Consider the following 23,952-nt stretch of genomic DNA (forward strand, 5'->3'; position numbering starts at 1 on the left):
GGATCAGATACCAGCCCACCCCCTCCTCTACAGATCAGATACCAGCCCACCCCCTCCTCTACAGATCAGATACCAGCCCACCCCCTCCTCTACATATCAAAAAACAACCCACCCCCTCCCCTACGGATCAGATACCAGCCCACCCCCTCTCCTATGGATCAGATACCAGCCCACCCCCTCCTCTACAGATCAGATACCAGCCCACCCCCTCCTCTACAGATCAGATACCAGCCCACCCCCTCCTCTACAGATCAGATACCAGCCCACCCCCTCCTCTACTGATCAGATACCAGCCCACCCCCTCCTCTACGGATCAGATACCAGCCCACCCCCTCCTCTACAGATCAGATACCAGGCCACCCCCTCCCCTACGGATCAGATACCAGCCCACCCCCTCCTCTACGGATCAGATACCAGCCCACCCCCTCCCCTACGGATCAGATACCAGCCCACCCCCTCCCCTACGGATCAGATACCAGCCCACCCCCTCCTCTACAGATCAGATACCAGCCCACCCCCTCCTCTACGGATCAGATACCAGCCCACCCCCTCCCCTACGGATCAGATACTAGCCCACCCCCTCCTCTACGGATCAGATACCGGCCCACCCCCTCCTCTACGGATCAGATACCGGCCCACCCCCTCACCTACGGATCAGATACCGGCCCACCCCCTCCTCTACAGATCAGATACCAGCCCACCCCCTCCTCTACATATCAAATACCAACCCACCCCCTCCCCTACGGATCAGATACCAGCCCACCCCCTCTCCTATGGATCAGATACCAGCCCACCCCCTCCTCTACGGATCAGATACCGGCCCACCCCCTCACCTACGGATCAGATACCGGCCCACCCCCTCCTCTACGGATCAGATACCGGCCCACCCCCTCCTCTGCAGATCAGATACCAGCCCACCCCCTCCTCTACAGATCAGATACCAGCCCACCCCCTCCTCTACAGATCAGATACCAGCCCACCCCCTCCTCTACGGATCAGATACCGGCCCACCCCCTCCTCTACAGATCAGATACCAGCCCACCCCCTTACCTACAGATCAGATACCAGCCCACCCCCTCCTCTACGGATCAGATACCAGCCCACCCCCTCCTCTACTGATCATATACCAGCCCACCCCCTCCCCTACGGATCAGATACCAGCCCACCCCCTCTTCTACTGATCAGATACCAGCCCACCCCCTCCTCTATAGATCAGATACCAGCCCACCCCCTCCCCTACGGATTAGATACCTGCCTACCCCCTCCTCTACAGATCAGATACCAGCCCACCCCCCTCCCCTACGGATCAGATACCAGCCCACCCCCTCCTCTACAGATCAGATACCAGCTCACCCCCTCTTCTACGGATCAGATACCAGCCCACCCCCTCCTTTACTGATCAGATACCAGCCCACCCCCTCCCCTACGGATCAGATACCAGCCCACCCCCTCCTCTACAGATCAGATACCAGCCCACCCCCCTCCCCTACGGATCAGATACCAGCCCACCCCCCTCCCCTACGGATCAGATACCAGCCCACCCCCTCCTCTACAGATCAGATACCAGCCCACCCCCTCTTCTACGGATCAGATACCAGCCCACCCCCTCTCCTACTGATCAGATACCAGCCCACCCCCTCCTCTACGTATCAGATACCAGCCCACCCCCCTCCCCTACGGATCAGATACCAGCCCACCCCCTCCTCTACAGATCAGATACCAGCCCACCCCCTCTTCTACGGATCAGATACCAGCCCACCCCCTCCTCTACAGATCAGATACCAGCCCACCCCCTTACCTACGGATCAGATACCGGCCCACCCCCTCTTCTACGGATCAGATACCAGCCCACACCCTCTCCTACTGATCAGATACCAGCCCACCCCCTCCCCTACAGATCAGATACCAGCCCACCCCCTCTCCTACTGATCAGATACCAGCCCACCCCCTCTTCTACGGATCAGATACCAGCCCACCCCCTTACCTACAGATCAGATACCAGCCCACCCCCTCCTCTACCGATCAGATACCAGCCCACCCCCTCTTCTACGGATCAGATACCAGCCCACCCCCTCCTCTACAGATCAGATACCAGCCCACCCCCTTACCTACGGATCAGATACCGGCCCACCCCCTCCTCTACAGATCAGATACCAGCCCACCCCCTTACCTACGGATCAGATACCGGCCCACCCCCTCCTCTACAGATCAGATACCAGCCCACCCCCTCCTCTACGTATCAGATACCAGCCCACCCCCTCCTCTACAGATCAGATACCAGCCCACCCCCTCCCCTACAGATCAGATACCAGCCCACCCCCTCCCCTACGGATCAGATACCAGCCCACCCCCTCCTCTACGGATCAGATTCCAGCCCACCCCCTCTCCTACGGATCAGATACCAGCCCACCCCCTCCTCTACGTATCAGATACCAGCCCACCCCCTCCTCTACGGATCAGATACCAGCCCACCCCCTCTCCTACGGATCAGACACCAGCCCACCCCCTCACCTACTATTCAGATAACAGCCCACCCCCTCCCCTACGGATCAGATACCAGCCCACCCCCTCCTCTACTGATCAGATACCAGCCCACCCCCTCTCCTACGGATCAGATACCAGCCCACCCCCTCCTCTACAGATCAGATACCAGCCCACCCCCTCCCCTACGGATCAGATACCAGCCCACCCCCTCTCCTACGGATCAGATACCGGCCAACCCCCTCCTCTATGTATCAGATACCGGCACACCCCCTCCTCTACGAATCAGATACCGGCCCACCCCCTCACCTACTGATCAGATACCAGCCCACCCCCTCCTCTACGGATCAGATACCAGCCCACCCCCTCCTCTACAGATCAGATACCAGCCCACCCCCTCTTCTACATATCAGATACCAGCCCACCCCCTCCTCTACAGATCAGATACCAGCCCACCCCCTCCTCTACATATCAGATACCAACCCACCCCATCTCCTGCGGATCAGATACCGGCCCACCCCCTTCTCTACTGATCAGATACCAGCCCACCCCCTCCTCTACGTATCAGATACCGGCCCACCCCCTCCTCTACTGATCAAAAACCAGCCCACCCCCTCTTCTACGGATCAGATACCAGCCCACCCCCCTCCCCTACGGATCAGATACCAGCCCACCCCCTCCTCTACAGATCAGATACCAGCCCACCCCCTCCTCTACAGATCAGATACCAGCCCATCCCCTCCTCTACGGATCAGATACCAGCCCACCCCCTTACCTGCGGATCAGATACCAGCCCACCCCCTCCTCTACGGATCAGATACCAGCCCACCCCCTCCTCTACGTATCAGATACCGGCCCACCCCCTCACCTACGGATCAGATACCGGCCCACCCCCTCCTCTACGTATCAGATACCGGCCCACCCCCTCACCTACGGACCAGATACCGGCCCACCCCCTCCTCTACGTATCAGATACCGGCCCACCCCCTCCTCTACGTATCAGATACCGGCCCACCCTTGAATTTCTTAAACTCTTCCCCGCATTCCTCCTCTGCCCCTCAACATGACTGCCCGCCCTCGCCGTTCCGCCGGGGTCACAGCTCCATACCGCGCATCTGGCGGTGGCGCTGGGCCCGGGGAAGGGGTGGCTGGCCTGGGGGACGGGGCCCCGTTCCCCCGGGGGCCTCCACGGGCGCGGGCAGGGCCGCGGTGCGGTGGTCCGGGTCAGCTTTGTTGCTGGGGTCCAGGCCGGCTTTGCCGGCAGGACTTGAGCGGCGGGGTAGGCCAGCGGTGTGTCCCGGCCGCACGGAGGTGGAAGGGCGGCTGCCCTCACCTCCGAGCGCAGCGGGTGATCAGTGGGAGTCGGGCGGCCGCGGGCGCGCGCATGCGCGCCGCGGTGGGCACCCGTCCGTGGAGCCGCACGGGGCTCCTATTTAGGTTCTGCTGACGAGGCAGCGTGGAGGGGCCAGAAGGGAGTCGGCTGCCTGCCGCGCGAGGTCTGTCACTGGGCCTCGCGCGGCGGATCTGCAGGAGGATGCGGCCGGGAGTTCGCGGGCGGTAAGCGGTGGGACGCACGCACGAGGTGCGCGCGCACCCACGAGGTGCGCGCGCACCCACGCTCGCTTCCGGCGTCGCCGTTCGCGCACAGGTGCGCGCAGCGGCGTCGTCAGCCTCCCTGTCTCCCCAGCTCGCTCCCCTGCAGCCGGAGTCCGGCGGGGGGGGAGGGGAGGCAGGGCTCAGAGGTTCTTCATACAGGGAGGAACGGCCAGGGGGAACACGGGGGGTTAGAGGCACTAGGAGTCGGGGCGCGCGCACGAGGGGCGCGTGAGCCCGTGCTCACGGCAGGCGGCACTGTTCGCGCACGTGCGCGCGCAGCGGCGCCGCACGTCTCTCTGTCTCCCCAATTCGCTCCCCTGGAGCCGGATTCCAGTGGCTTGCGGGGGAGGAGGGGGGGCAGGGAAGGGGTTGGTGGCCACAGGGCTGCTGCGGGCGCTACCCGGCCTCGCCGCAGCTCCCTCCCAGCGGGCGGAGAGGGCTCCGGTCTGCAAGGGGTGGGGGCGAGTGTAGGCTCGGAGAGCGAGGGCAGCGCTGGCGCCGACGGCCAGTCCCTCAGTAGAGGCGGAGTTTGGTGGGGGACTGGTTCGCAGTGGGTCAGGGGCGATCCCTTTTCACCGCCAGGGCGGACGGGTCGGCAGACGTCGGTTTCCCGGATGACGCCCATCGGGCGTCATGCGGGTAGGCGCGATCGGGCACCGGCTGGGGGTACAGAGAGATTCGGCGTCGCGGTTTGGGGCGGTCAGGGCCCCTCCGGAGCACTGGCGTCGGCTCTGGCCACGGTGGTGGCGCCGTTAGGGCCACTGGCTGCGGCTGCATCACCGGGGGTAGCTGCAAGCTCCGGCGCGGCCGCGGTGGAAGGCAGTCTGCTTCAGCGGCGCGGCGAAGTACTGCGCCTGCAGGGAGCTCGGGGAGGCCGCCTCGGACCTGGATCATTGTCCAGGACAGGACGGGCAGGGACGCGCTGCGGGGACAACTCCCTCACGAGTTGCTCAGCATGCGCCGCGGTTGCTTCCTGGGTCTTTCGCCCCTTTCTCGCCTGCAGGGGATCGCGGCGAAGTGGAGATGGTGGAGGACGAGGAAGAAGACGTCGGTTTGGCCACGCCGGAAGATTCCGTGTCGGTGCAGTCAACGGGATCAGGTGAGGTGGTGCAGCGGTAGCGGGCTCCTCCAAGAGCTCCAGTTCTCGCAGCTTTTCCTCTTCCTCCTCTTCCTTTTATCTGTCGTTGCAGGCGTCCGAAGCCATTAGTACGACTGGGGCTAGGAAGCGGGCGACTAGATTCGCCAAGAGGTCGGCGGGTCAACAGAAGAGGCGGAAGAAAATCAGGCAGCTTAGTTAGGAAGCTCGCAGGGCCAAGAAACGCCGCAATTTGACCGGGGTTTTTCGCGGCGACTACACTGCAGTGATGCGGGGGCTGCGGGATAGCTGCCACAGGAAGATACGCAAGAGGGACGTCGTGGATGTGTTCGTTTTGACGAAGGAAGCGAACAAGGAGTATAAGTCGACGGCTGCAAAGAAGGGCATCGGGGCCGAGGCCTTCCGTACCTTCGATAACTGGCTGGCCGGTTTGTGAGTCTTCGCGGCGTGTTACCTGGAAGGTAGGCCGGACGAACACATGAACGTGATTCGGTACCTGCATCTCATACACGACATGCAGCGCACATCTTCGGGCTCGGAGTGGCGTAAGTATGACCAGGAATTCAGGGAGAAGCAAGACGGTTTGCAGGCATGGACTTTGGGTTCAAGGACGTCGAGGTCTGACTCAAGGTCACTCTGGCTTCGCTGCAGGCGGAGGAGCCCCGGAAACCGGGGGCGGACGGGCACCGCGCAGGGTCGTCCGCCCAAGGGTCCGGCGCGGACGGCGGATCGGCCAAACCAGGTAGGTCGGCTGTCCGTGCAAGGGGGCGAGCCACCACAAAAGGAAAATGTTTCGCGTTTAACAACGCGGCCTGTTACATCGGCAAGCAGTGTCGTTTTCGACGCTTGTGCTTGCAATGCGGCGGATCCCACCCAGCCTCCTCCTGCTTCAAAGGCAGTCGTCAAGGTGCCCAGGGTAAGCAAACGTATCCCAGGTAGGCCGCGGGCGGGAGCGATCCGCAGAGCTCCAGCGCCAATTAATTTAGAGACCATGGGCAAGTGGTTAATTTGGTATCTCCCGTGGGGGTGGTTCCCAAGAAGACTCCAGGCGCTTTTCGGCTCATTCAGCATCTTTCTTACCCGTCGGGGGCGTCGGTCAATGACGCGATACCGCCGGCTCATTGCTCGGTGGTGTATCAGTCGTTTGACGAGGCGTCGGAGATGGTCCGCAGTTACGGGACTGGGGCCCTCATGGCTAAGATCGATGTTGAGTCCGTTTTTCGGTTACTGCCATTACATCCGGACTCGTTCCGTTTTATGTATTTCCGGATTGGAGCGGAGTATTTCATCGACAAATCTTTGCAGATGGGATGTTCCGTTTCTTGCTCGGTTTTCGAGCGGTTTAGAACGTTTCTACATTGGTGCGTGGAGTCTTCGTCAAGGGATCACGGGGTCGCCCATTACCTCGATGATTTCCTGATGCGGGTCCGGCATATTCTGCATGGTGCGGCGATTTGCTTTTCCGCATTTGAGCGCTGTTTTTTCCACTTCTGCGTTCCTGTGGCCGAGGAGAAAACAGAGGGCCCGGCCTCCTGTTTGTCCCTTTTTGGGGATTGAGATTGACACAGTGACAGGATCGTGTCGGCTGCCTCGGGACAAGGTGGTGAAGCTCCGCGACGCTATTTGCCGGTTCGAGGGGCGCGTAAGGTCACGCTGCGGCAGGCGCAGTCCTTGCTGGGCATGTTGAACTTTGCTTGTCGGGTAATCCCGATGGGCAGGGTATTCTGCCGGAAGCTAGAAAGGGCGACTGCAGGGTGTGCCAGACCACACCATTTCGTGCGTTTGTCCTCAGCGATCAAGAGGGATTTGGCCGTATGGGCCTCATTCCTAGAGGACTTCAACGGGGTGTGTATATGGCAGGCCCCAATGGTGGACAGCGCTCGGTTGCAGCTGTTCACCGATGCAGCGGGTGCCTCTGGATTCAGTTGCTATCTGGAGGGATCTTGGTGCGCGGCCTCGTGGCCGGCGGAATGGCGTTGCGAGGGTTTAACTAAGGACCTTTTGCTTTTGGAGCTTTTTCCCATTATGGTAGCACTGGAGGTATCGGGCGATCGGCTGGCTCATCGCAGCATCTTGTTTAGATGTGACAATCTGGGCGTGGTGCATGCGATTAATAACCAGAGGGCGAAGTCGCTGGTCGTTCTTCGGGTGCTGGGGCAGTTGCTGTTGACATGCCTACGACGAAACGTGTGGTTCCGCGCGCAGCACGTGCCGGGGCTAGAGAACGGAATTGCTGACGCGTTATCACGAGGGCAGTGGGAAAGATTTTGTTTGTTGGCATCCGAGGCCGACGAGCATGGTTTTCATTGTCCCTGTTATGTTTGGCAGGTGATCGGGAAGGACTGGAGGGTCCAGCGTTGCGGTCAGTCGCGCCAAGTACGCTTACGGCGTACAGGCCAGCTTGGAGCGAGTGGGAGGAGTTTGTTCAAGGACGGAATTCGCAAGGTAAGAGCGGGCATCGGATGATGCTTTCTTTTATTTGGCAGCTGTATGTTTCGGGTAGGTCCGGAGCGGTGGTATCCCGGCTTGGCTGGTATTTAGTTTTCAGCAAAATAAAGGGCGTCCCCGACGTGACGAAAAGTGGGATTCTGCTGAAGGCGATGAAAGGATGGGCGCGAGTCGCGCCGACGCCGCCTGACAGGAGGCGGACCATTGACGCGGCCTTGTTGACGGCTGTCACCAGGACGGGGGGAGGTGTCGCAGCGTCCATGTTTGAGTCGCTGTTGTTTAGCTTGGCGTTCTCAATAGCTTACCACGGGGCCTTTAGGGTTTCCGAATTGGTAGCGCCTTCTAAGCGAGCAGATTTGCGCATGCTTGTCGGAGACGTGGTGGTGGGTGAGAGGTCCTTGCTTGGCAGATTGCGTCGCTCTAAGACGGACCAAGTGGGGAGAGGTAGATGGGTCACCTTGGTTCCGGCTCTTGATGAGAGCATTTGCCCAGTAAGGTTGGCTGTGCAGTATGTGGCAGTGCGGCCCGACGGTCGGGGGTCATGGCTGCTGCATTATGATGGGCTGCCGGTGACGAAATATCAATTTCGGAGGATGCTGAGTCGCTGTCTTGTGAGCTTGGGCCTTCCACCCGCTGCGTTCGGAACGCATTCCTTCCGCATAGGGGCTGCGACGTCGGCTGCGGCGGCGGGATTTTCCATGGCTGAGATCCAGGCGAAGGAAGTCGTCAAGTTACGGACGGTTTATTCGCCCCGTTGCATGGGATGTTGGCTGGCGCGGGCGTTTTGTGCACTTGCTGTTGTTAATCATGATTGTTACAGTTCAGTACGTTATGGTGTTGTGCGTTTTTGTTTGTCTTCCCGTTTTTATCCTACTCAGGGATTAGCTACTCGCCGTTGCGGGCATGAGCCGGCAGCGGGGGTCTGGAGTTATTTTGCGATTTTTTTGCCTGACTTGACGGACTGAATTCTAATCCACAATTCGGCTAATCTGTTCTAATCAGAGTCCCTCAGCAGGTCTTTACGCTTTCACCTCCAGCTGAGTTATTACATGTTTTACCCCTTTTTTACCCCCCCCCCCTTTTTGTTTATTTTCTTAATTTTGTTTTCATCTTTCCCATTTGTGTGTTCATGTTCTGCTTCAAATTGGCTGGAAGCTCGTGCAGATCGGCTAGGCCGATACTGCTGCAATATACGGAAACAAAATTTTTCTTTGGCAGATCCTTCAGGTTAATGCAGTAAATTAAAAAATGGTATAGATGATTAGTAACCACTTTTACCCCTTTTCCTCCTCTTCAGGTTGGTTGGAAGATGACTTGCCTATTTGGGGGGTTGGCCACTCTTATGTTATTGGGCCGCCCAGTTTTGGCCTCGTAGGGGGCACAGATGTTTCCTAGGGCTCGAGGAGTTCGTTGGCTTGGTTGGCAAAGGATGATGTGGACGGAGTTGAGAAGTAGACTAGTGAGTCAGGCCAGCAAGCATGGAGCCCTAGGGTGTTGGTTGTCCATTTAGGTGGCAACGACCTGGGGAAGAGGACTTCTTTGGAGATGCGGTGGGCCATGATACAGGATCTGGCAAGTTTGGCCGCAGCATGGACCAATTGTGTATTGGTGTAATCCTTGATGGTGCCAAGGTTGAGTTGGCAAGGTGTGGCGGACGGTCGCGAAATTGAGGAGGCCAGGCAGAAGGTGAAGGGGGCGGTGGCGAAGTGGGTGTTGTCCCACGGAGGCCAAGTGGTTCGCCACCCTAGGATTCGGTTCAGAGACAGTCACCTTTTTCGGCCTGATGGTGTACATCTATCCAATGAGGGGATGATGTTTTTTCCTGGAGGATCTGGGTTTCGTTTTGCAGGAGTTAGGGTAGGTTATGGTGGCGGTGCGAAGACTTTGGGGATGAGTCTTTCGCTGTTGGCGGAAAAGAACGGCAGTTTGTATTTGTATGGTAAGCTGTAGTATTTTACAGTTTAGTATGGTTTAGGTGCACTCACCTCCTTCGACTTATTGGCCGCTTGACCACCCGTCCGGGAAGGCAGCGGCAGGGCACCCATCAGGGTGGGTAGTCACTGTGGGGGTTGAGTTGTCACCTATTACCGGTTTTTTGATAGTTGTAGTAAAATTAGGATGGTTTCGAATTTTTAGTATTTTACGGTTAATTTAGGTTAATAGAGCCGTTCTTTTTGCTGCCACCATATGCCGGCTGGATCGGCATCTTAATAAAAAATTTTATTACAGGTTTGCTATTGGTTAGGGTCAAATAAATAGCTAGCAATTTTTCTGCCAAAATTCAAGTCTCCGTGTCTTTATTTCTGGGTTTGAAGGTAATGAATGCTTTACTTTGAAGGAAGGGGGTCCACCAAATATCACTAGGATGTTTAAATAATATAAATCACGTGGGTAGAGAGGCATGTCAAAGTATGCTTAATGAAGATGGTTTTGGAAGTGTGGGGGTGTTGAAATGATGGTCCCGTAAGCATATGAGAACAGGTGGTACACCGAAGACATTTGTAACAACCGGAAGGTTTAGAAAGAAAGTGCGGAGGGGGGATAGATTTTGTAAAGCCCGTGATGTCCGTGTGGACCAGCATGTCCCTGAGATTGCGGCCTCTGGTGAAGCAAGGCATAGGTCTTTTAGATTTGAAACATGGCAGATTTTTGTCAGAAGCCACTATAGGCCACAGAGCTCGACTAGTCCTCTGTGCCACCTGACTGGAGGTAGAAAACTCCATCTTCCAAGGGATTACCGATTGCTTATCCTTAACTTGTGAAACCAGCAACTGCCTCCTATCTAATGCCAAAACTTCCATTTTTTGTTTATTCAAAGCTGTTAAATTGTAGCCCCTAGCCACAAACTTATCTATAACAGTATCAATACTGGCTACTGCTATCTCATGGCTACTGGCGATTCTGGCCACCCGAATCATTTGGGATTTGGGCAGTCCCCTTTTCAGGGGTTTAGGATGGAAACTGGAGGATGACAATAGCGTGTTCCGATCTGTCGGCTTGGAAAAAACTTCAGTCTGTAGTGTATGATCTGCAATGGACACTTTGACATCTAAGTAATGGATGGAGGTTGTACTCGACGTAATTCTGATGGTGGAAGGTCTTGTATTGATGAACTCAATCATTTGTGAGTGGTAACTGACCGTTTATTCGGAGTGTCCAGAAAACGCAGGCGTGCCCAAGCGTTGTCAGGGAGGGTGTGTGACGTCGGCTCCGGCCCCGATCAGCCTGATGTGATGGCACTGGGGGAGTAAGTCCTGGGCTGCGCACACACTGCACACACTGGATTTTCACAGCTCAGCGTACACATGGGATCGCACACTTGCACGGCGAATTTACACTCCCCCCGGGGGCGGCGACTATCTGATCGCAGGACAGCAAAGTTATCAGCCCCGCGATCAGGTGTGAATGACCCCTACGTACAGAATCTCCATCTGAGCTTGGCCTCCTGTGTAGGTGATGAAGTGTCTGAGTACACAACCACCTTAGCGACACTCCTGTAACACGCTCTCCATCACCGTGCGTCCGCACAGCCTCCTCCCATCACCAACCAGGAACGCAAAATACATTTTCAAGACATTTCTGAAACCGCGTGTCTCGATTGCAACTGCGACTCTGTGCGCACAGACTCCGGGTACACACACAGGCCCTCATTCCGAGTTGTTCGCTCGCTAGCTGCTTTTAGCAGCTTTGCACACGCTAAGCCGCCGCCTACTGGGAGTGAATCTTAGCTTATCAAAATTGCGAACGAAAGATTAGCAGAATTGCGAATAGACACTTCTTAGCAGTTTCTGAGTAGCTCCAGACTTACTCCTACACTGCGATCAGTTCAGTCAGTTTCGTTCCTGATTTGACATCACACACACGCCCAGCGTTCGCCCAGACACTCCTCCGTTTCTCCAGACACTCCCACGTTTTCCCCAGAAACGGTAGCGTTTTTTCACACACTCCCATAAAACGGCCAGTTTCCGCCCAGAAACACCCACTTCCTGTCAATCACATTACGATCACCAGAACGAAGAAAAAACCTCGTAATGCCGTGAGTAAAATTCCTAACTGCATAGCAAATTTACTTGGCGCAGTCGCACTGCGAACATTGCGCATGCGCAATTAGCGGAAAATCGCTCCGATGCGAAGAAAATTACAGAGCAAACAACTCGGAATGACCACCACGGTGCGGCTGAGACCCCAATGCAGGAGCAATAAATGGCTGAACTGCGTAGGACAAAGCATGAGAACCAGGCCCTAGGGATGCTAGCTGGCAGCACGGGGCAACTTTATCCCAGGGGCTGCCCACATTGCTTTTCCCCGGGAACTGTACTGAGCAGGCCGCACTGGTCACACAATAATGGGGGAACCTGGTGCTGTCCCAGTGCCCCTTCCCTCCCCAGTTCTGGCTCTCAGAGGAGGGAAATCTTGCATGCATATATGTGTATGTGACTATGAGTACGTACGCATATCTTTGTGTATGTGTATATATATATATATATATATATATACATACATGGATGTGTATGTGTATATGTATACATGTATGCGGATGTATATGTACGTTGCACAGGGGTTACTTGGCGTGAGCAGTGCAGCTCTGACGTTAGCCGGGCTGGCTAATCTCAGAGAACACTCTGCAGTCACTGACACTGTAGTTGCAGGAATTAGTTCCCGACCTCAGTGTATACTGTGCAGCTGATAATGAGACACCCGACCGCAGAGCAAGGCAGACGTCTGAGCGTGAGAGACATGTGACAGTAACTGGAGGACAGGGAGACGTCTCTGCCTCCATCCCAGAGAGGTGCACTGTTATACAGATAGAGGTACAGCGCTAGCATAGGGACAGAATGAGGGGTCGGGGATATTTAGGGTCACCGCGTACAGACATATCTGTGGTCAGGTGAGGAGCACACCCGCAGACATGTCCTGTTATACAGATAGAGGTACAGCGCTAGCATAGGGACAGAATGAGGGGTCGGGGATATTTAGGGTCACCGCGTACAGCCATATCTGTGGTGAGGTGAGGAGCACACCCGCAGACACGTCCTGTTATACAGATAGAGGTACAGTGCTAGCATAGGGACAGAATGAGGGGTCGGGGATATTTAGGGTCACCGGTTACAGACATATCTGTGGTCAGGTAAGGAGCACACCCGCAGACACGTCCTGTTATACAGATAGAGGTACAGCGCTAGCATAGGGACAGAATGAGGGGTCGGGGATATTTAGGGTCACCGCGTACAGACATATCTGTTGTCAGGTGAGGAGCACACCCGCAGACACGTCCTGTTATACAGATAGAGGTACAGCGCTAGCATAGGGACAGAATGAGGGGTCGGGGATATTTAGGGTCACCGGTTACAGCCATATCTGTGGTCAGGTAAGGAGCACACCCGCAGACACGTCCTGTTATACAGATAGAGGTACAGCGCTAGCATAGGGACAGAATGAGGGGTCAGGGATATTTAGGGTCACCGGTTACAGCCATATCTGTTGTCAGGTGAGGAGCACACCCGCAGACACGTCCTGTTATACAGATAGAGGTACAGCGCTAGCATAGGGACAGAATGAGGGGTCGGGGATATTTAGGGTCACCGCGTACAGCCATATCTGTGGTCAGGTGAGGAGCACACCCGCAGACACGTCCTGTTATACAGATAGAGGTACAGCGCTAGCATAGGGACAGAATGAGGGGTCGGGGATATTTAGGGTCACCGCGTACAGCCATATCTGTGGTCAGGTGAGGAGCACACCCGCAGACACGTCCTGTTATACAGATAGAGGTACAGCTCTAGCATAGGGACAGAATAAGGGGTCAGGGATATTTAGGGTCACCGCGTACAGCCATATCTGTGGTCTGGTGAGGAGCACACCCGCAGACTAGAGATGAGCGGGTTCGGTTCCTCGGAATCCGAACCTGCCCGAACTTCATTTTTTTTTACACGGGGCCGAGCGACTCGGATCTTCCCGCCTTGCTCGGTTAACCCGAGCGCGCCCGAACGTCATCATCCCGCTGTCGGATTCTCGCGAGGCTCGGATTCTATCGCGAGACTCGGATTCTATATAAGGAGCCGCGCGTCGCCGCCATTTTCACACGTGCATTGAGATTCATAGGGAGAGGACGTGGCTGGCGTCCTCTCCGTTTTAGAGAAGAGAGTGAGACTAGAGTAGAGAGAGACACAGTAGTAATTTTGGGGAGCATTAGGAGGAGTACTACTACTTGCTGAAGTGATAGATAGATAGTGTGACTGTATAATGTATATCTGACTTGTGGGGGAGACACTGACAGTGGGGAGCAGTTAGAGTCTGAGAGCAGGACTCAGGAGTACATATAACGTACAGTGCACACTTTTGCTGCCAGAGTGCCACACTGCCATTGTGACCACACTGACCACCAGTATAATATATATTGTGATTGTCTGCTTAGGAGTACTACTTGCAAGTTGCTGATAGTGTGACCAGTGACCTGACCACCAGTTTAATAATCACCAGCAGTTTAATATATATATATATATATAATTGTATATAATATATATATAATATTGTATACCACCTACCCGTGTTTTTTTTTTTTTCTTTCTTCTTTATACATACTACTATAGTAGCTTACTGTAGCAGTCTGCGGTGCTGCTGAGCTGACAGTGTCCAGCAGGTCCGTCATCAGTCATTACATAATAAATATATCTACCTGTCCGGCTGCAGTACTAGTGTGATATTATATATATATATATTGATTTCATCTCATTATCATCCAGTCTATATTAGCAGCAGACACAGTACGGTAGTCCACGGCTGTAGCTACCTCTGTGTCGGCAGTCGCTCGTCCATCCATAATTGTATACCACCTACCCGTGGTTTTTTTTTTTCTTTCTTCTTTATACATACTACTATAGTAGCTTACTGTAGCAGTCTGCAGTGCTGCTGAGCTGACAGTGTCCAGCAGGTCCGTCATCAGTCATTACATAATAAATATATATACCTGTCCGGCTGCAGTACTAGTGATATTATATATATATATATATATATTGATTTCATCTCATTATCATCCAGTCTATATTAGCAGCAGACACAGTACGGTAGTCCACGGCTGTAGCTACCTCTGTGTCGGCAGTCGCTCGTCCATCCATAATTGTATACCACCTACCCGTGTTTTTTTTTTTTCTTTCTTCTTTATACATACTACTGTCAAAGTCAGAAAAATATCTCTATGCACACTACCATATTTGCACCTCACACAGGTCCGTGCTGCGCATGCGTGCGCTCTCCCGTACGTGCGCATACTCACAGTCGCGGGCACCCGCAGGCGCACGGTATGCGTATTTACGGTAGAGTTTATGTGATCGTAGCGTGCGACTCAATCGTTACATATTTTCACTATATAATGTATTTTGTAGATCATGGTCCCTTTGATAGATTCTGAAAGTTTAGTTAACATAGCATGTTCCTGAACAGAGAGATCCCTCTTTGTATTGTACGAAGGGTCTAACAGGGGTCATACAGTGGTGTTTGGTACCCATCGGAAGAGTATTTAAACAGCAATATTCCGGTGTTGGTTTGGAGCGGATTAATCGCTCGTGCGAATAGTTATGGACATAAGAAGTTTATGTCCATTTACTATTATTTGTTCTTATTTAGTCATGCGGCGGGAAACTCAGTGTCCCACCCACCTGAACAGTTGGAAGCAGTCACAGCCCACCTGTATGAATCAACCTATGACCTTTTGTTATAATGCGAAACCGAATTCCTGTGTCCAATGAACAATGAGATTGTAGGGACCCTTGAATTGTATTGTGTGTGGGGCATAAATAGGCAAGCCGACCATATCCAGTTCACTCTCTTCAACGGTTCTCATTGCTGATAATCGGGAGCTGGATATCGAGGCGCATGCGATCGTTTCCCCTTGTGCGTAAGTGTTTCTCCGCAACTATATTGATCTTCTTGTTATTGTGGGCCAATTTCTCTCTCTCTCTCTCTCCTCCTCTTTCTCTCTTATTTTCTCTTAAATATTAATTGTATTATATTTCCTGTGTAGTTATCTGGTTAGGTAGTCTATGTTATATTGTAGTGTATGATTTGTATTTGTATTAATTCTTTTGCAAGTATATCATTCATAATATATATATTAGGCGTTGGACCCTAAGCACGGTATCTGTGTATTTCTTATAGTGTTTAGTATTCTCAGAGCGTCGGTGACGCTCAAACAGCTTTTAAGTTAATAAGGTTACACTAGGTTGCATCTACACCCTATCTCTACACAAAGGTTTTACAGCATATTTCATTGTTTATGGTTTAGATATAAAGGTTTAACATTGTGAGCGTCAGCGCCGCTGGTGATCTCCTCGTGGTCCCGAGCGTCCGCTACGCTATAGCGAATCATTAAGTTAGTCAGCAGCCAATAGCGTGCCTGCCAGTGATCTCTTGGCCGTGAGCGAACGTGACGCTTGAGCGTCTCGACTACGGCTAAGCGATTGTTACGCAACGTGCGTACCCTTACGGTACTTCATACGTAGATAGTGTACAGTGTTCTTAGACCTCATAAAGGGTATTATATAAGATAAATATTTAGCTTTATCAATTGCGGGCTCGTCCTGTCCTTCACATATCTGCACTAGGTAATTTCAGCAGACATTATCCAGCAGCAAAGGGCGGGAGATCATATTCCTCGTAGTGCTGTTTGGATAAGCGTCTGCTTCTCTTAGTAAAGGGTGCTGAAGGAATCCGGGAACCGGAGGTAAGAACGACACGCTAGTCTCTTTTAAAACTGTTTATTTTTCTGTCTTGCGTACACACGCACGCACACATATATATCTGCATTTCTTTTTTTCATTTGTGTATTTTCGTATATCACTCTCCTGTTTGCCAGTTTTATAGTTGATAAACGTGCTAAGAGAGATTTGCCGCTATTTCATAGTTTAAGAGTAAAGGTAATATAGTTAAAGTATAGACAAACACACAGCTGTGCCTGAGAGACAAGGCGAAGTCAGTGTGGTGCGCGGTAGATGATAAAGGATCATCTACATTGATAAACGTATAAATTGTGTTACGGTGGATCTTTGCTTTGCGTACGCGTGTCTCTAACAAAAGACTGAGACTTGCGTACGCAATCCAAGGGCCGACGCACGCAGCGTATATTACGCAACGGAGCGTACGGGTACGCCCACGTAACTCAAATCACAAGCGTTAATTTTTTTTTTTTTCGTCGCGATAAATAGCGCAACGCGGTAAATAACGCAAGGCGATAAATCGCGCAAATCTATTTTAACATTCGAAATTTAAATTAACAGATCCTTCTAATTTGTAACACATCTGGTCTAAAGAGAAATTTCTGCGCAGAAATAGAAATAGAAACAAAAGTGTATATGTGGTGAGTGAGTGTTTGTTTTTACAATTTTTGAGGTTGAACCACAAGAAAAGTCGAGTTCTCGTGAGGTACATGCGTGTAAGTGACGTACATGGTGGCTAGGGAGGCATCCCTGGTTAAAACATACAATTTGAGCATTAGAGTGTAGCAGACCAGGAGGTCATACTGTAACAGACCAGGAGGTCATAGCAGACCAGCAGGTTCAGGTACAGCAGACAAGGAAGTCCGCTATACAGTCCACAGGCACAACACCGAGAAAGGGTTGGTGCAACACCCATATAGGCCATACAAGCTCTGGCTGAAGGAATTCGCAGCCGCAATTTTCGATTCCACTGGTCGCTCCGTACATAAGATTAGTTGCTTATGTGCTGAACGATTGTACCGCACGTAATTGTGTGCATTAGTAAACCTGACCGGTACTATTTGTGTACGAAGGTCATAAACGCTATTTGTACATTCTAACGTGATTTGTGTAATTTTTTTTTTATTTTAAGGGAGGTTCGCTGCTCACTCAGGAACTATCCAACAACCAATAGTTACTGGAAAGAGTAAGTGTTCTTCGGATCACCCTCACAGGTTCCAGTAAATAGAGGTTCAGGTCGCAGGGGCCCTGGGTCGAGTACGCCAGCACCATATCGGTGTGATCAGGTCGTATTGGTCGGCGTGGGCGAGTGAGTGGGGTACTCGGTAAACCGCCACCGTCAGCCTATTTTGAACATTTTGGTTTGCGTAAGGGTTGGTTGAATAAAGCAACACCTTCGAACTATGGGGGCCACTTGTTCAGGTAGGGGGCGATCAACCTCGGTTCGGGTTGATTCAGTGAACCGACCAGTCGGGTCAGCAAGATACGTAATGTGTGAGAAATACGGAAGTCACACAGAAGCTTTATGTGATGAATGGGAGAGAATGACGGTACATGACGGGGAGAAATTCCCAAGAGTAGGTAGCTTCAGCACAGAAGTGTTAACGAATTTAAGGAGAAGGATATGTCTCATTAAATCAGCCAAGAGACGAATCAAACATTATGATTATTTACAGTTGTGGCAACAGGAGGGTGACATACAGAGAGGATTGGCTCAGGCGGCGGGATCTGGCTCGATCAGAAAACTGATAGCCACGGCCCCACCGCCACCATATATATCGGGAGAAAAATTGGTTGCGGAGAATGACGCATTAAGGTGTAACAAACAAACACTTAGCAACTGTGTAAATGTTAAAGATAATGTTAACCAATTAACCAATGCAAGTATTAACCCGTGCAAGTTGTACCCTGTTTTGAACTTTCCTCAGGAGTGTGATCAAGAGGACGAATCGGCAACAATTTCAGCGCTCTCTCTAGCAGCCACCATAGCAGAGGCCACTGTAGGCACAGCTCAACCCCCGAGATTAGTAACGAAAGCCCCTAGCGGAGGGATAGGTGAGGTCGTATCAACGGGTAAGTACGGCACCATACACTATGCTGAAACTATTTCACCACAGCCTGTAGAATCTACACAGGATGAGGTTGTTAGAGTTAATCCTGTTAAGGTAATAGTAGTTCCAAATGGGAAAACAGACACTTCAGGAGTCACTCCTGTTAGGAACATTGCCATGTACAGCCCATTTTCCCGAATGGAATTAAGGACCATAGTGTCGGAATTCCCTGACCCTAGAAAAGACTTAGTTGCCAGCCAAAAATACATCAGAGACCTAGGTAACACGTTAGAGCCCAACAACAAAGACTGGCAGATATTGCTGAGAGCATGTTTACCCTCCAATGTCGACGCAGCTCAATTTTTAGCTGACTGTGGATTAGATCAGGATGTACCTCTTACAGATGTGTACAACAAAGACAATGTAAAAAGAATAAGCTTACAGTTAAAGGAGTATTTCCCAGCCATAGTTAAATGGAACAAAATATTCTCCATTAAACAGAAGGAGTCAGAAACAGCTGCAGAGTATTTTCACAGAGCATTATCAGAAATGGCAAAATACACAGGCATAGAGGACATTAAAACAAACATAAACCATCGAGAAGTAGCAGTATCGGTACTGATGGATGGTTTAAAAGAGTCATTGAAGACTAGGGTACAGACCACACAACCATGTTGGCGAGGTCTGTCTGTGGCTACTTTGAGAGAGGCTGCTATTGATCACGATAGGAACATCACCAGACACAGGGAACAACAAGGTGATAAGTTAATGGCAGTAAGTATACAGGCCCTGACCACAAGGCAGCCTTTGTTTATATCACCAAACCCTGTGGGTAAGTCAAATGTGGTTACTTGTTATTCTTGTCACAAACAGGGACACATGGCACGAGATTGTAGAGTAAAGAATCCACGAAACTCATACCAACCCCCTAGACAACGACACACGACATTGGGAGCAAGGTCCGCAGAAACGGAGTTATGAGCCACATACAGGGGAAACAAAAAGATACCCCCCGAACAGAGACTGGCAAGCCTCTGGTAGCTCCCAATTAACTCCATCACAAGTAGTTGCTGCCAGCGGGATTCAGGGAGGTCACCATACCCAATAGGGGTGTGGCCATACCTGTAATCTGCAGCCAGTAAAATTGATTGCAAGTCTTGGAAGTGAACCAGAAATTGCAATCAATGTAGCTGGTAAATCATTAAACTTTCTTGTAGACACAGGGGCGGCCAAATCAGTGATAAATTCGACAGTGGGCATGAGAACCACTGGTAAGACAATTCCAGCCATAGGGGTAACGGGAGTAGTCCAGCACTACCCTGTTAGCAAACCAGCCGAGATTACAGTAGGGCCTTTACATACCAAGCATTCCTTTTTGCTGGCTGCATCGGCACCGACTAATCTCCTGGGAAGAGACTTACTGTGTAAAATGGGGTGCGTCATTTATTGTACTTCTGAAGGTGTATTCTTGGACATACCTGAGAATCACGCTCAGGAAGTGCGAGACATGTTAGACTCCCCGTCAAAATTAATGTCACATACCATTATGACAAATAGGACTCCCTCCCAAGTAGAAGAAATGACATCTCAGATACCAGAGTCACTTTGGACTAAAGATGGACAGGACACTGGATTAATGGCAAACGTAGCTCCGGTAGTTGTACAAGTAAAAGATGGTAGGATAGCTCCAAAAATCCCACAGTACCCTCTGAAGCCAGAGGTGGAGTTAGGAGTGTATCCCGTAATAGAGCGCTTGCTACAACAGGGCATTCTGGTAAGAACGTCCAGCATTGCCAATAGTCCCATCTTCCCTGTTAAAAAAAGTGGGGGGAGGGGTTACCGGCTAGTGCAGGATCTAAGGGGGATTAACAAAATAGTTGAGAGTCAGTTCCCCGTAGTGCCAAATCCAGCTGTCATCCTAATGCAAATCCCTCCCACTGCGAAATTTTTCACTGTTATTGACCTCTGCTCCGCTTTCTTTTCGGTACCTCTGCACCCTGACAGTCAATATTTGTTTGCATTTACATACAGAGGAGTCCAATACACATGGACTCGATTACCACAAGGATTCATAGATAGCCCAAGTATATTTTCTCAGGCTTTGCATGATTGTTTACAGTCTTTCCAACCAGTGAGTGGATCAGTATTAATACAGTACGTGGATGATCTACTACTGTGTTCTGATTCATTGGAAGCATCCCTGAAGGATACGAAACAGCTCCTGTTTCATCTTTCAGACACAGGACACAAGGTTTCCAAAGACAAGTTGCAATTATGCCAAACTAAGGTAAAATATTTGGGACACTGTTTAACACAAGGACTGAGACACCTGACCGCTGATAGAATCCAAGCCATTAGAGACATGACTCTGCCACAAACCCAGCAACAGATCAGAACATTTTTAGGAATGTGTGGGTATTGCCGTAACTGGATCCCAGGGTTTTCCATCCTAGCGTTACCCTTGCAGGAGATGGTCTCCTCAAACAAACCTGATCAGATTTCGCATACAGACGAGTCTGAGACAGCATTTGAGAGACTTAAACAGTGCCTAACGCAGGCACCAGCATTAGGTATGCCTGACTATGGGAAACCCTTTGAACTATACGGAACAGAAAGTGCTGGTTGCGCGGCAGGCGTACTAACCCAAAAGCACGGTGATGCCAGCAGGCCGGTAGCATATTACAGCGCTCAGCTAGATACGGTAGCGCGATCCCTCCCCACATGCTTGCGAAGCGTTGCTGCGATAGCATTGCTAGTAACAAAAAGCGAAAACGTCGTGCTAGGTCACAACCTCACAATTCATACACCACATGCAGTGTCAGCCTTGTTGAATTCTGCCCAAACCAGACACGTCTCATCAGCGCGGTTTACAAGATATGAATTGGCACTAATGGCCCCCATAAACATCACCATAAGGAGATGCAGTGCATTAAATCCTGCAACATATCTCCCAGGTGTGCCTGGACAGGCACAAAGGGTGGAGGATGAGAGTGGTGGGGAAGGAGAATTTAACACAAAGGAAGACACTCATGATTGTATGGAATATTTGACCCAAAATTTTACCGCAAGGCCTGACATCAGTGACAACCCACTGGAAGATGTAGAACTTACGTTCTACACGGACGGTAGTTGTCATAGACAGTCAGACTCGGGAGACTTGTGTACTGGATACGCAGTCGTAGATGACCAAGGCACCATAGAAGCGGAACCGCTAGGCCCACCTCACTCAGCCCAGGTTGCTGAACTGGTCGCCCTAACCAGAGCATGTGAATTGGCTAAGGGCAAATCAGCCAATATCTACACCGATTCTAGATACGCATTCGGGGTAGTCCATGATTTCGGAGCCCTATGGCGCCTCAGAAATTTCATGACGGCAGCTGGTACACCGGTAGCGCATGCAGCTCACATAAAAAGGCTTCTAACAGCGATACAGGAACCCGACAGAGTGGCTGTTATCAAATGTAAAGCACACACATATAGCCAAGACCCAGTATCACTTGGTAACAGCCGAGCAGACGAAGCTGCTAAATTAGCAGCTGCTACCCCCAGACAGACAGACACCACACAACTGATGGTATTTAATACCATCAACACACAGAAGTTGTGTGAGATGCAAAATTTGTGTTCCACACAGGAAAAGGCAGTCTGGAAGGCAAAGGGATATGGTCAGGAGTCCTCAGGACTCTGGACGGATGGACACGGTAAACCAGTGGCCCCCAAAGCATACCTTCCATGCTTAGCTGAGGCAGCTCACGGGCTGACTCATCTGGGCAAGGAAGGGATGTGCAAGTTGGTAAGAGCATATTGGTGTGCCCCAGGATTTTCTTCTCATGCGAGTAAAAGGGCAATGTCATGCCTTACCTGTCTGAGAAAGAACATCGGAAAGGCAATACCTACAGAACCATCTCATATCCCACCTGCCGGTGGCCCTTTCCAGGTAATACAGATTGACTTTATTCAATTACCCCCTTGTCGAAATTTGAAATATGTACTTGTTTGTATAGATGTTTTCTCAAATTGGGTCGAAGCATTTCCGGCGGCCACAAATACCGCTATGTTTACTGCTAAGAAAATTGTGCAGGAATTTGTATGTAGATATGGTATCCCTAGAATTATCGAAAGTGATAGGGGTACCCATTTTACAGGTGATGTCTTTCAAGGAATGTGTAAGTTGATGGGAATTGATAGCAAGCTGCACACTCCATACCGTCCACAGGCGAGTGCGAAAGTGGAAAGAGTGAACAGCACTATTAAAAATAAACTGAGTAAAGTGATGGCAGAGACAGGATTGACATGGCCAGAAGCTTTACCCATTGTACTGTACAGCATCAGACCCACTCCCAGGTCCCCTCTTAATCTGTCTCCCTTTGAAATCTTGTTTGGTCGACAACCGCATGTCATGATTAACCCTCAGGATGATTTGAAATGTAACAATGAAGTAACTGTAAAATACTTGATTAACATGAGTAAACAAACAGTTGAGGAATCAAAATGATAATCTGAAGTTAGTGATTCCTGATGTACCAGATAGTAATTGTCATGACATTGAACCTGGGGATTATGTAATGATACGGAATTTTCTACGCTCAGGTTGCCTTATTGACAGATGGGAAGGACCATACCAGGTCTTATTGACTAGCACTACAGCATTGAAGGTTGCTGAGAGAGAGACTTGGGTTCATTCGTCCCACTGTAAAAAGGTTGCTGATCCAGAGAGGCCCCGTGATAAGGAACAGACGGTAGAGGTTGTATCACTGGAGTGTCTGTTCCAGGAGGACTGAGGCGGCACCTGAGCATTGAAAATCACAAGACCAAAAGCAGTTGTCGATCCCCTGTTCCCTTTTATTGTTTTTCTCCAACTTCCCATCCCCTCTCCCTCAAATTATTATTTTTTTCCCCCTTCTCATTCTTCTCCGTTTCCTCCTACAAGATGGACTTGCCCCAAGAGACTGTGATCCGGATTTTCCTGTTGACCATGATGTTGACCAGAACAGTCTGTTCCGGCGAGAGTACCATGGAGGTCGAGAGAGGTTCTGGAATGGGTTCTGATGACAGAGATGGAGGCGTAGTTTTCCAAGAACAACATAATCAACAAGCAAAGGCGAGTATCAGAAAACGATCCGATAACATTGACCATAGAAGGAATTGTGAAGGATTGCTAGCTGAAGAAAACTGTATCTGTCGGCTCTGTAACAATGTCATTGAGGATGGGTGCATAAAGAAATGCCAATCCAGTTTTAATATCCATATGGACCGGCATCCATTGAGTGACTATCACTCCTTAGTGGGTAGTGTGTTAAATAAAACAGATTGTTGGGTATGCTCTCAAGTACCTCAAGGTCATAGCAAATCAGGGCTAGTACCATTTCCTTTAACGTTAGGGGAGGTACTTGAGTTAAGTGGTGGGAGACCGGTGGACAGGAGGTTTAATATCTCCAGCCCTCCTAGTTTGAAGCTCCACCAATACCATGTGGATAGGTCCCTATTATGTTTTAACATCTCCAATCCCCGAAAGCCGGGAAATTGGGAAGTGTCATGGAGTAATCAAACCATGACCTTTTCACATAGA

At 51.2% G+C, this 23,952-nt stretch overlaps 1 protein-coding gene across 1 annotated transcript in view; it reads left to right on the forward strand.

Annotated features, from left to right (window-relative positions):
* Positions 1-5,100: 5,100 nt before the first annotated feature.
* The window catches only part of LOC134929703 (protein HEG-like), a 70,265-nt gene continuing 51,413 nt past the window's right edge, over positions 5,101-23,952 (forward strand). The window contains exons 1-2 of the mRNA XM_063925281.1: positions 5,101-5,176; positions 5,440-5,605. Coding sequence (XP_063781351.1) covers positions 5,101-5,176; positions 5,440-5,605 — 242 coding nt within the window. The remainder of the gene's footprint in view (positions 5,177-5,439; positions 5,606-23,952) is intronic.

The sequence above is a fragment of the Pseudophryne corroboree genome, chromosome 5 (assembly GCF_028390025.1).
Source record: "Pseudophryne corroboree isolate aPseCor3 chromosome 5, aPseCor3.hap2, whole genome shotgun sequence".
Taxonomy (NCBI): domain Eukaryota; kingdom Metazoa; phylum Chordata; class Amphibia; order Anura; family Myobatrachidae; genus Pseudophryne; species Pseudophryne corroboree.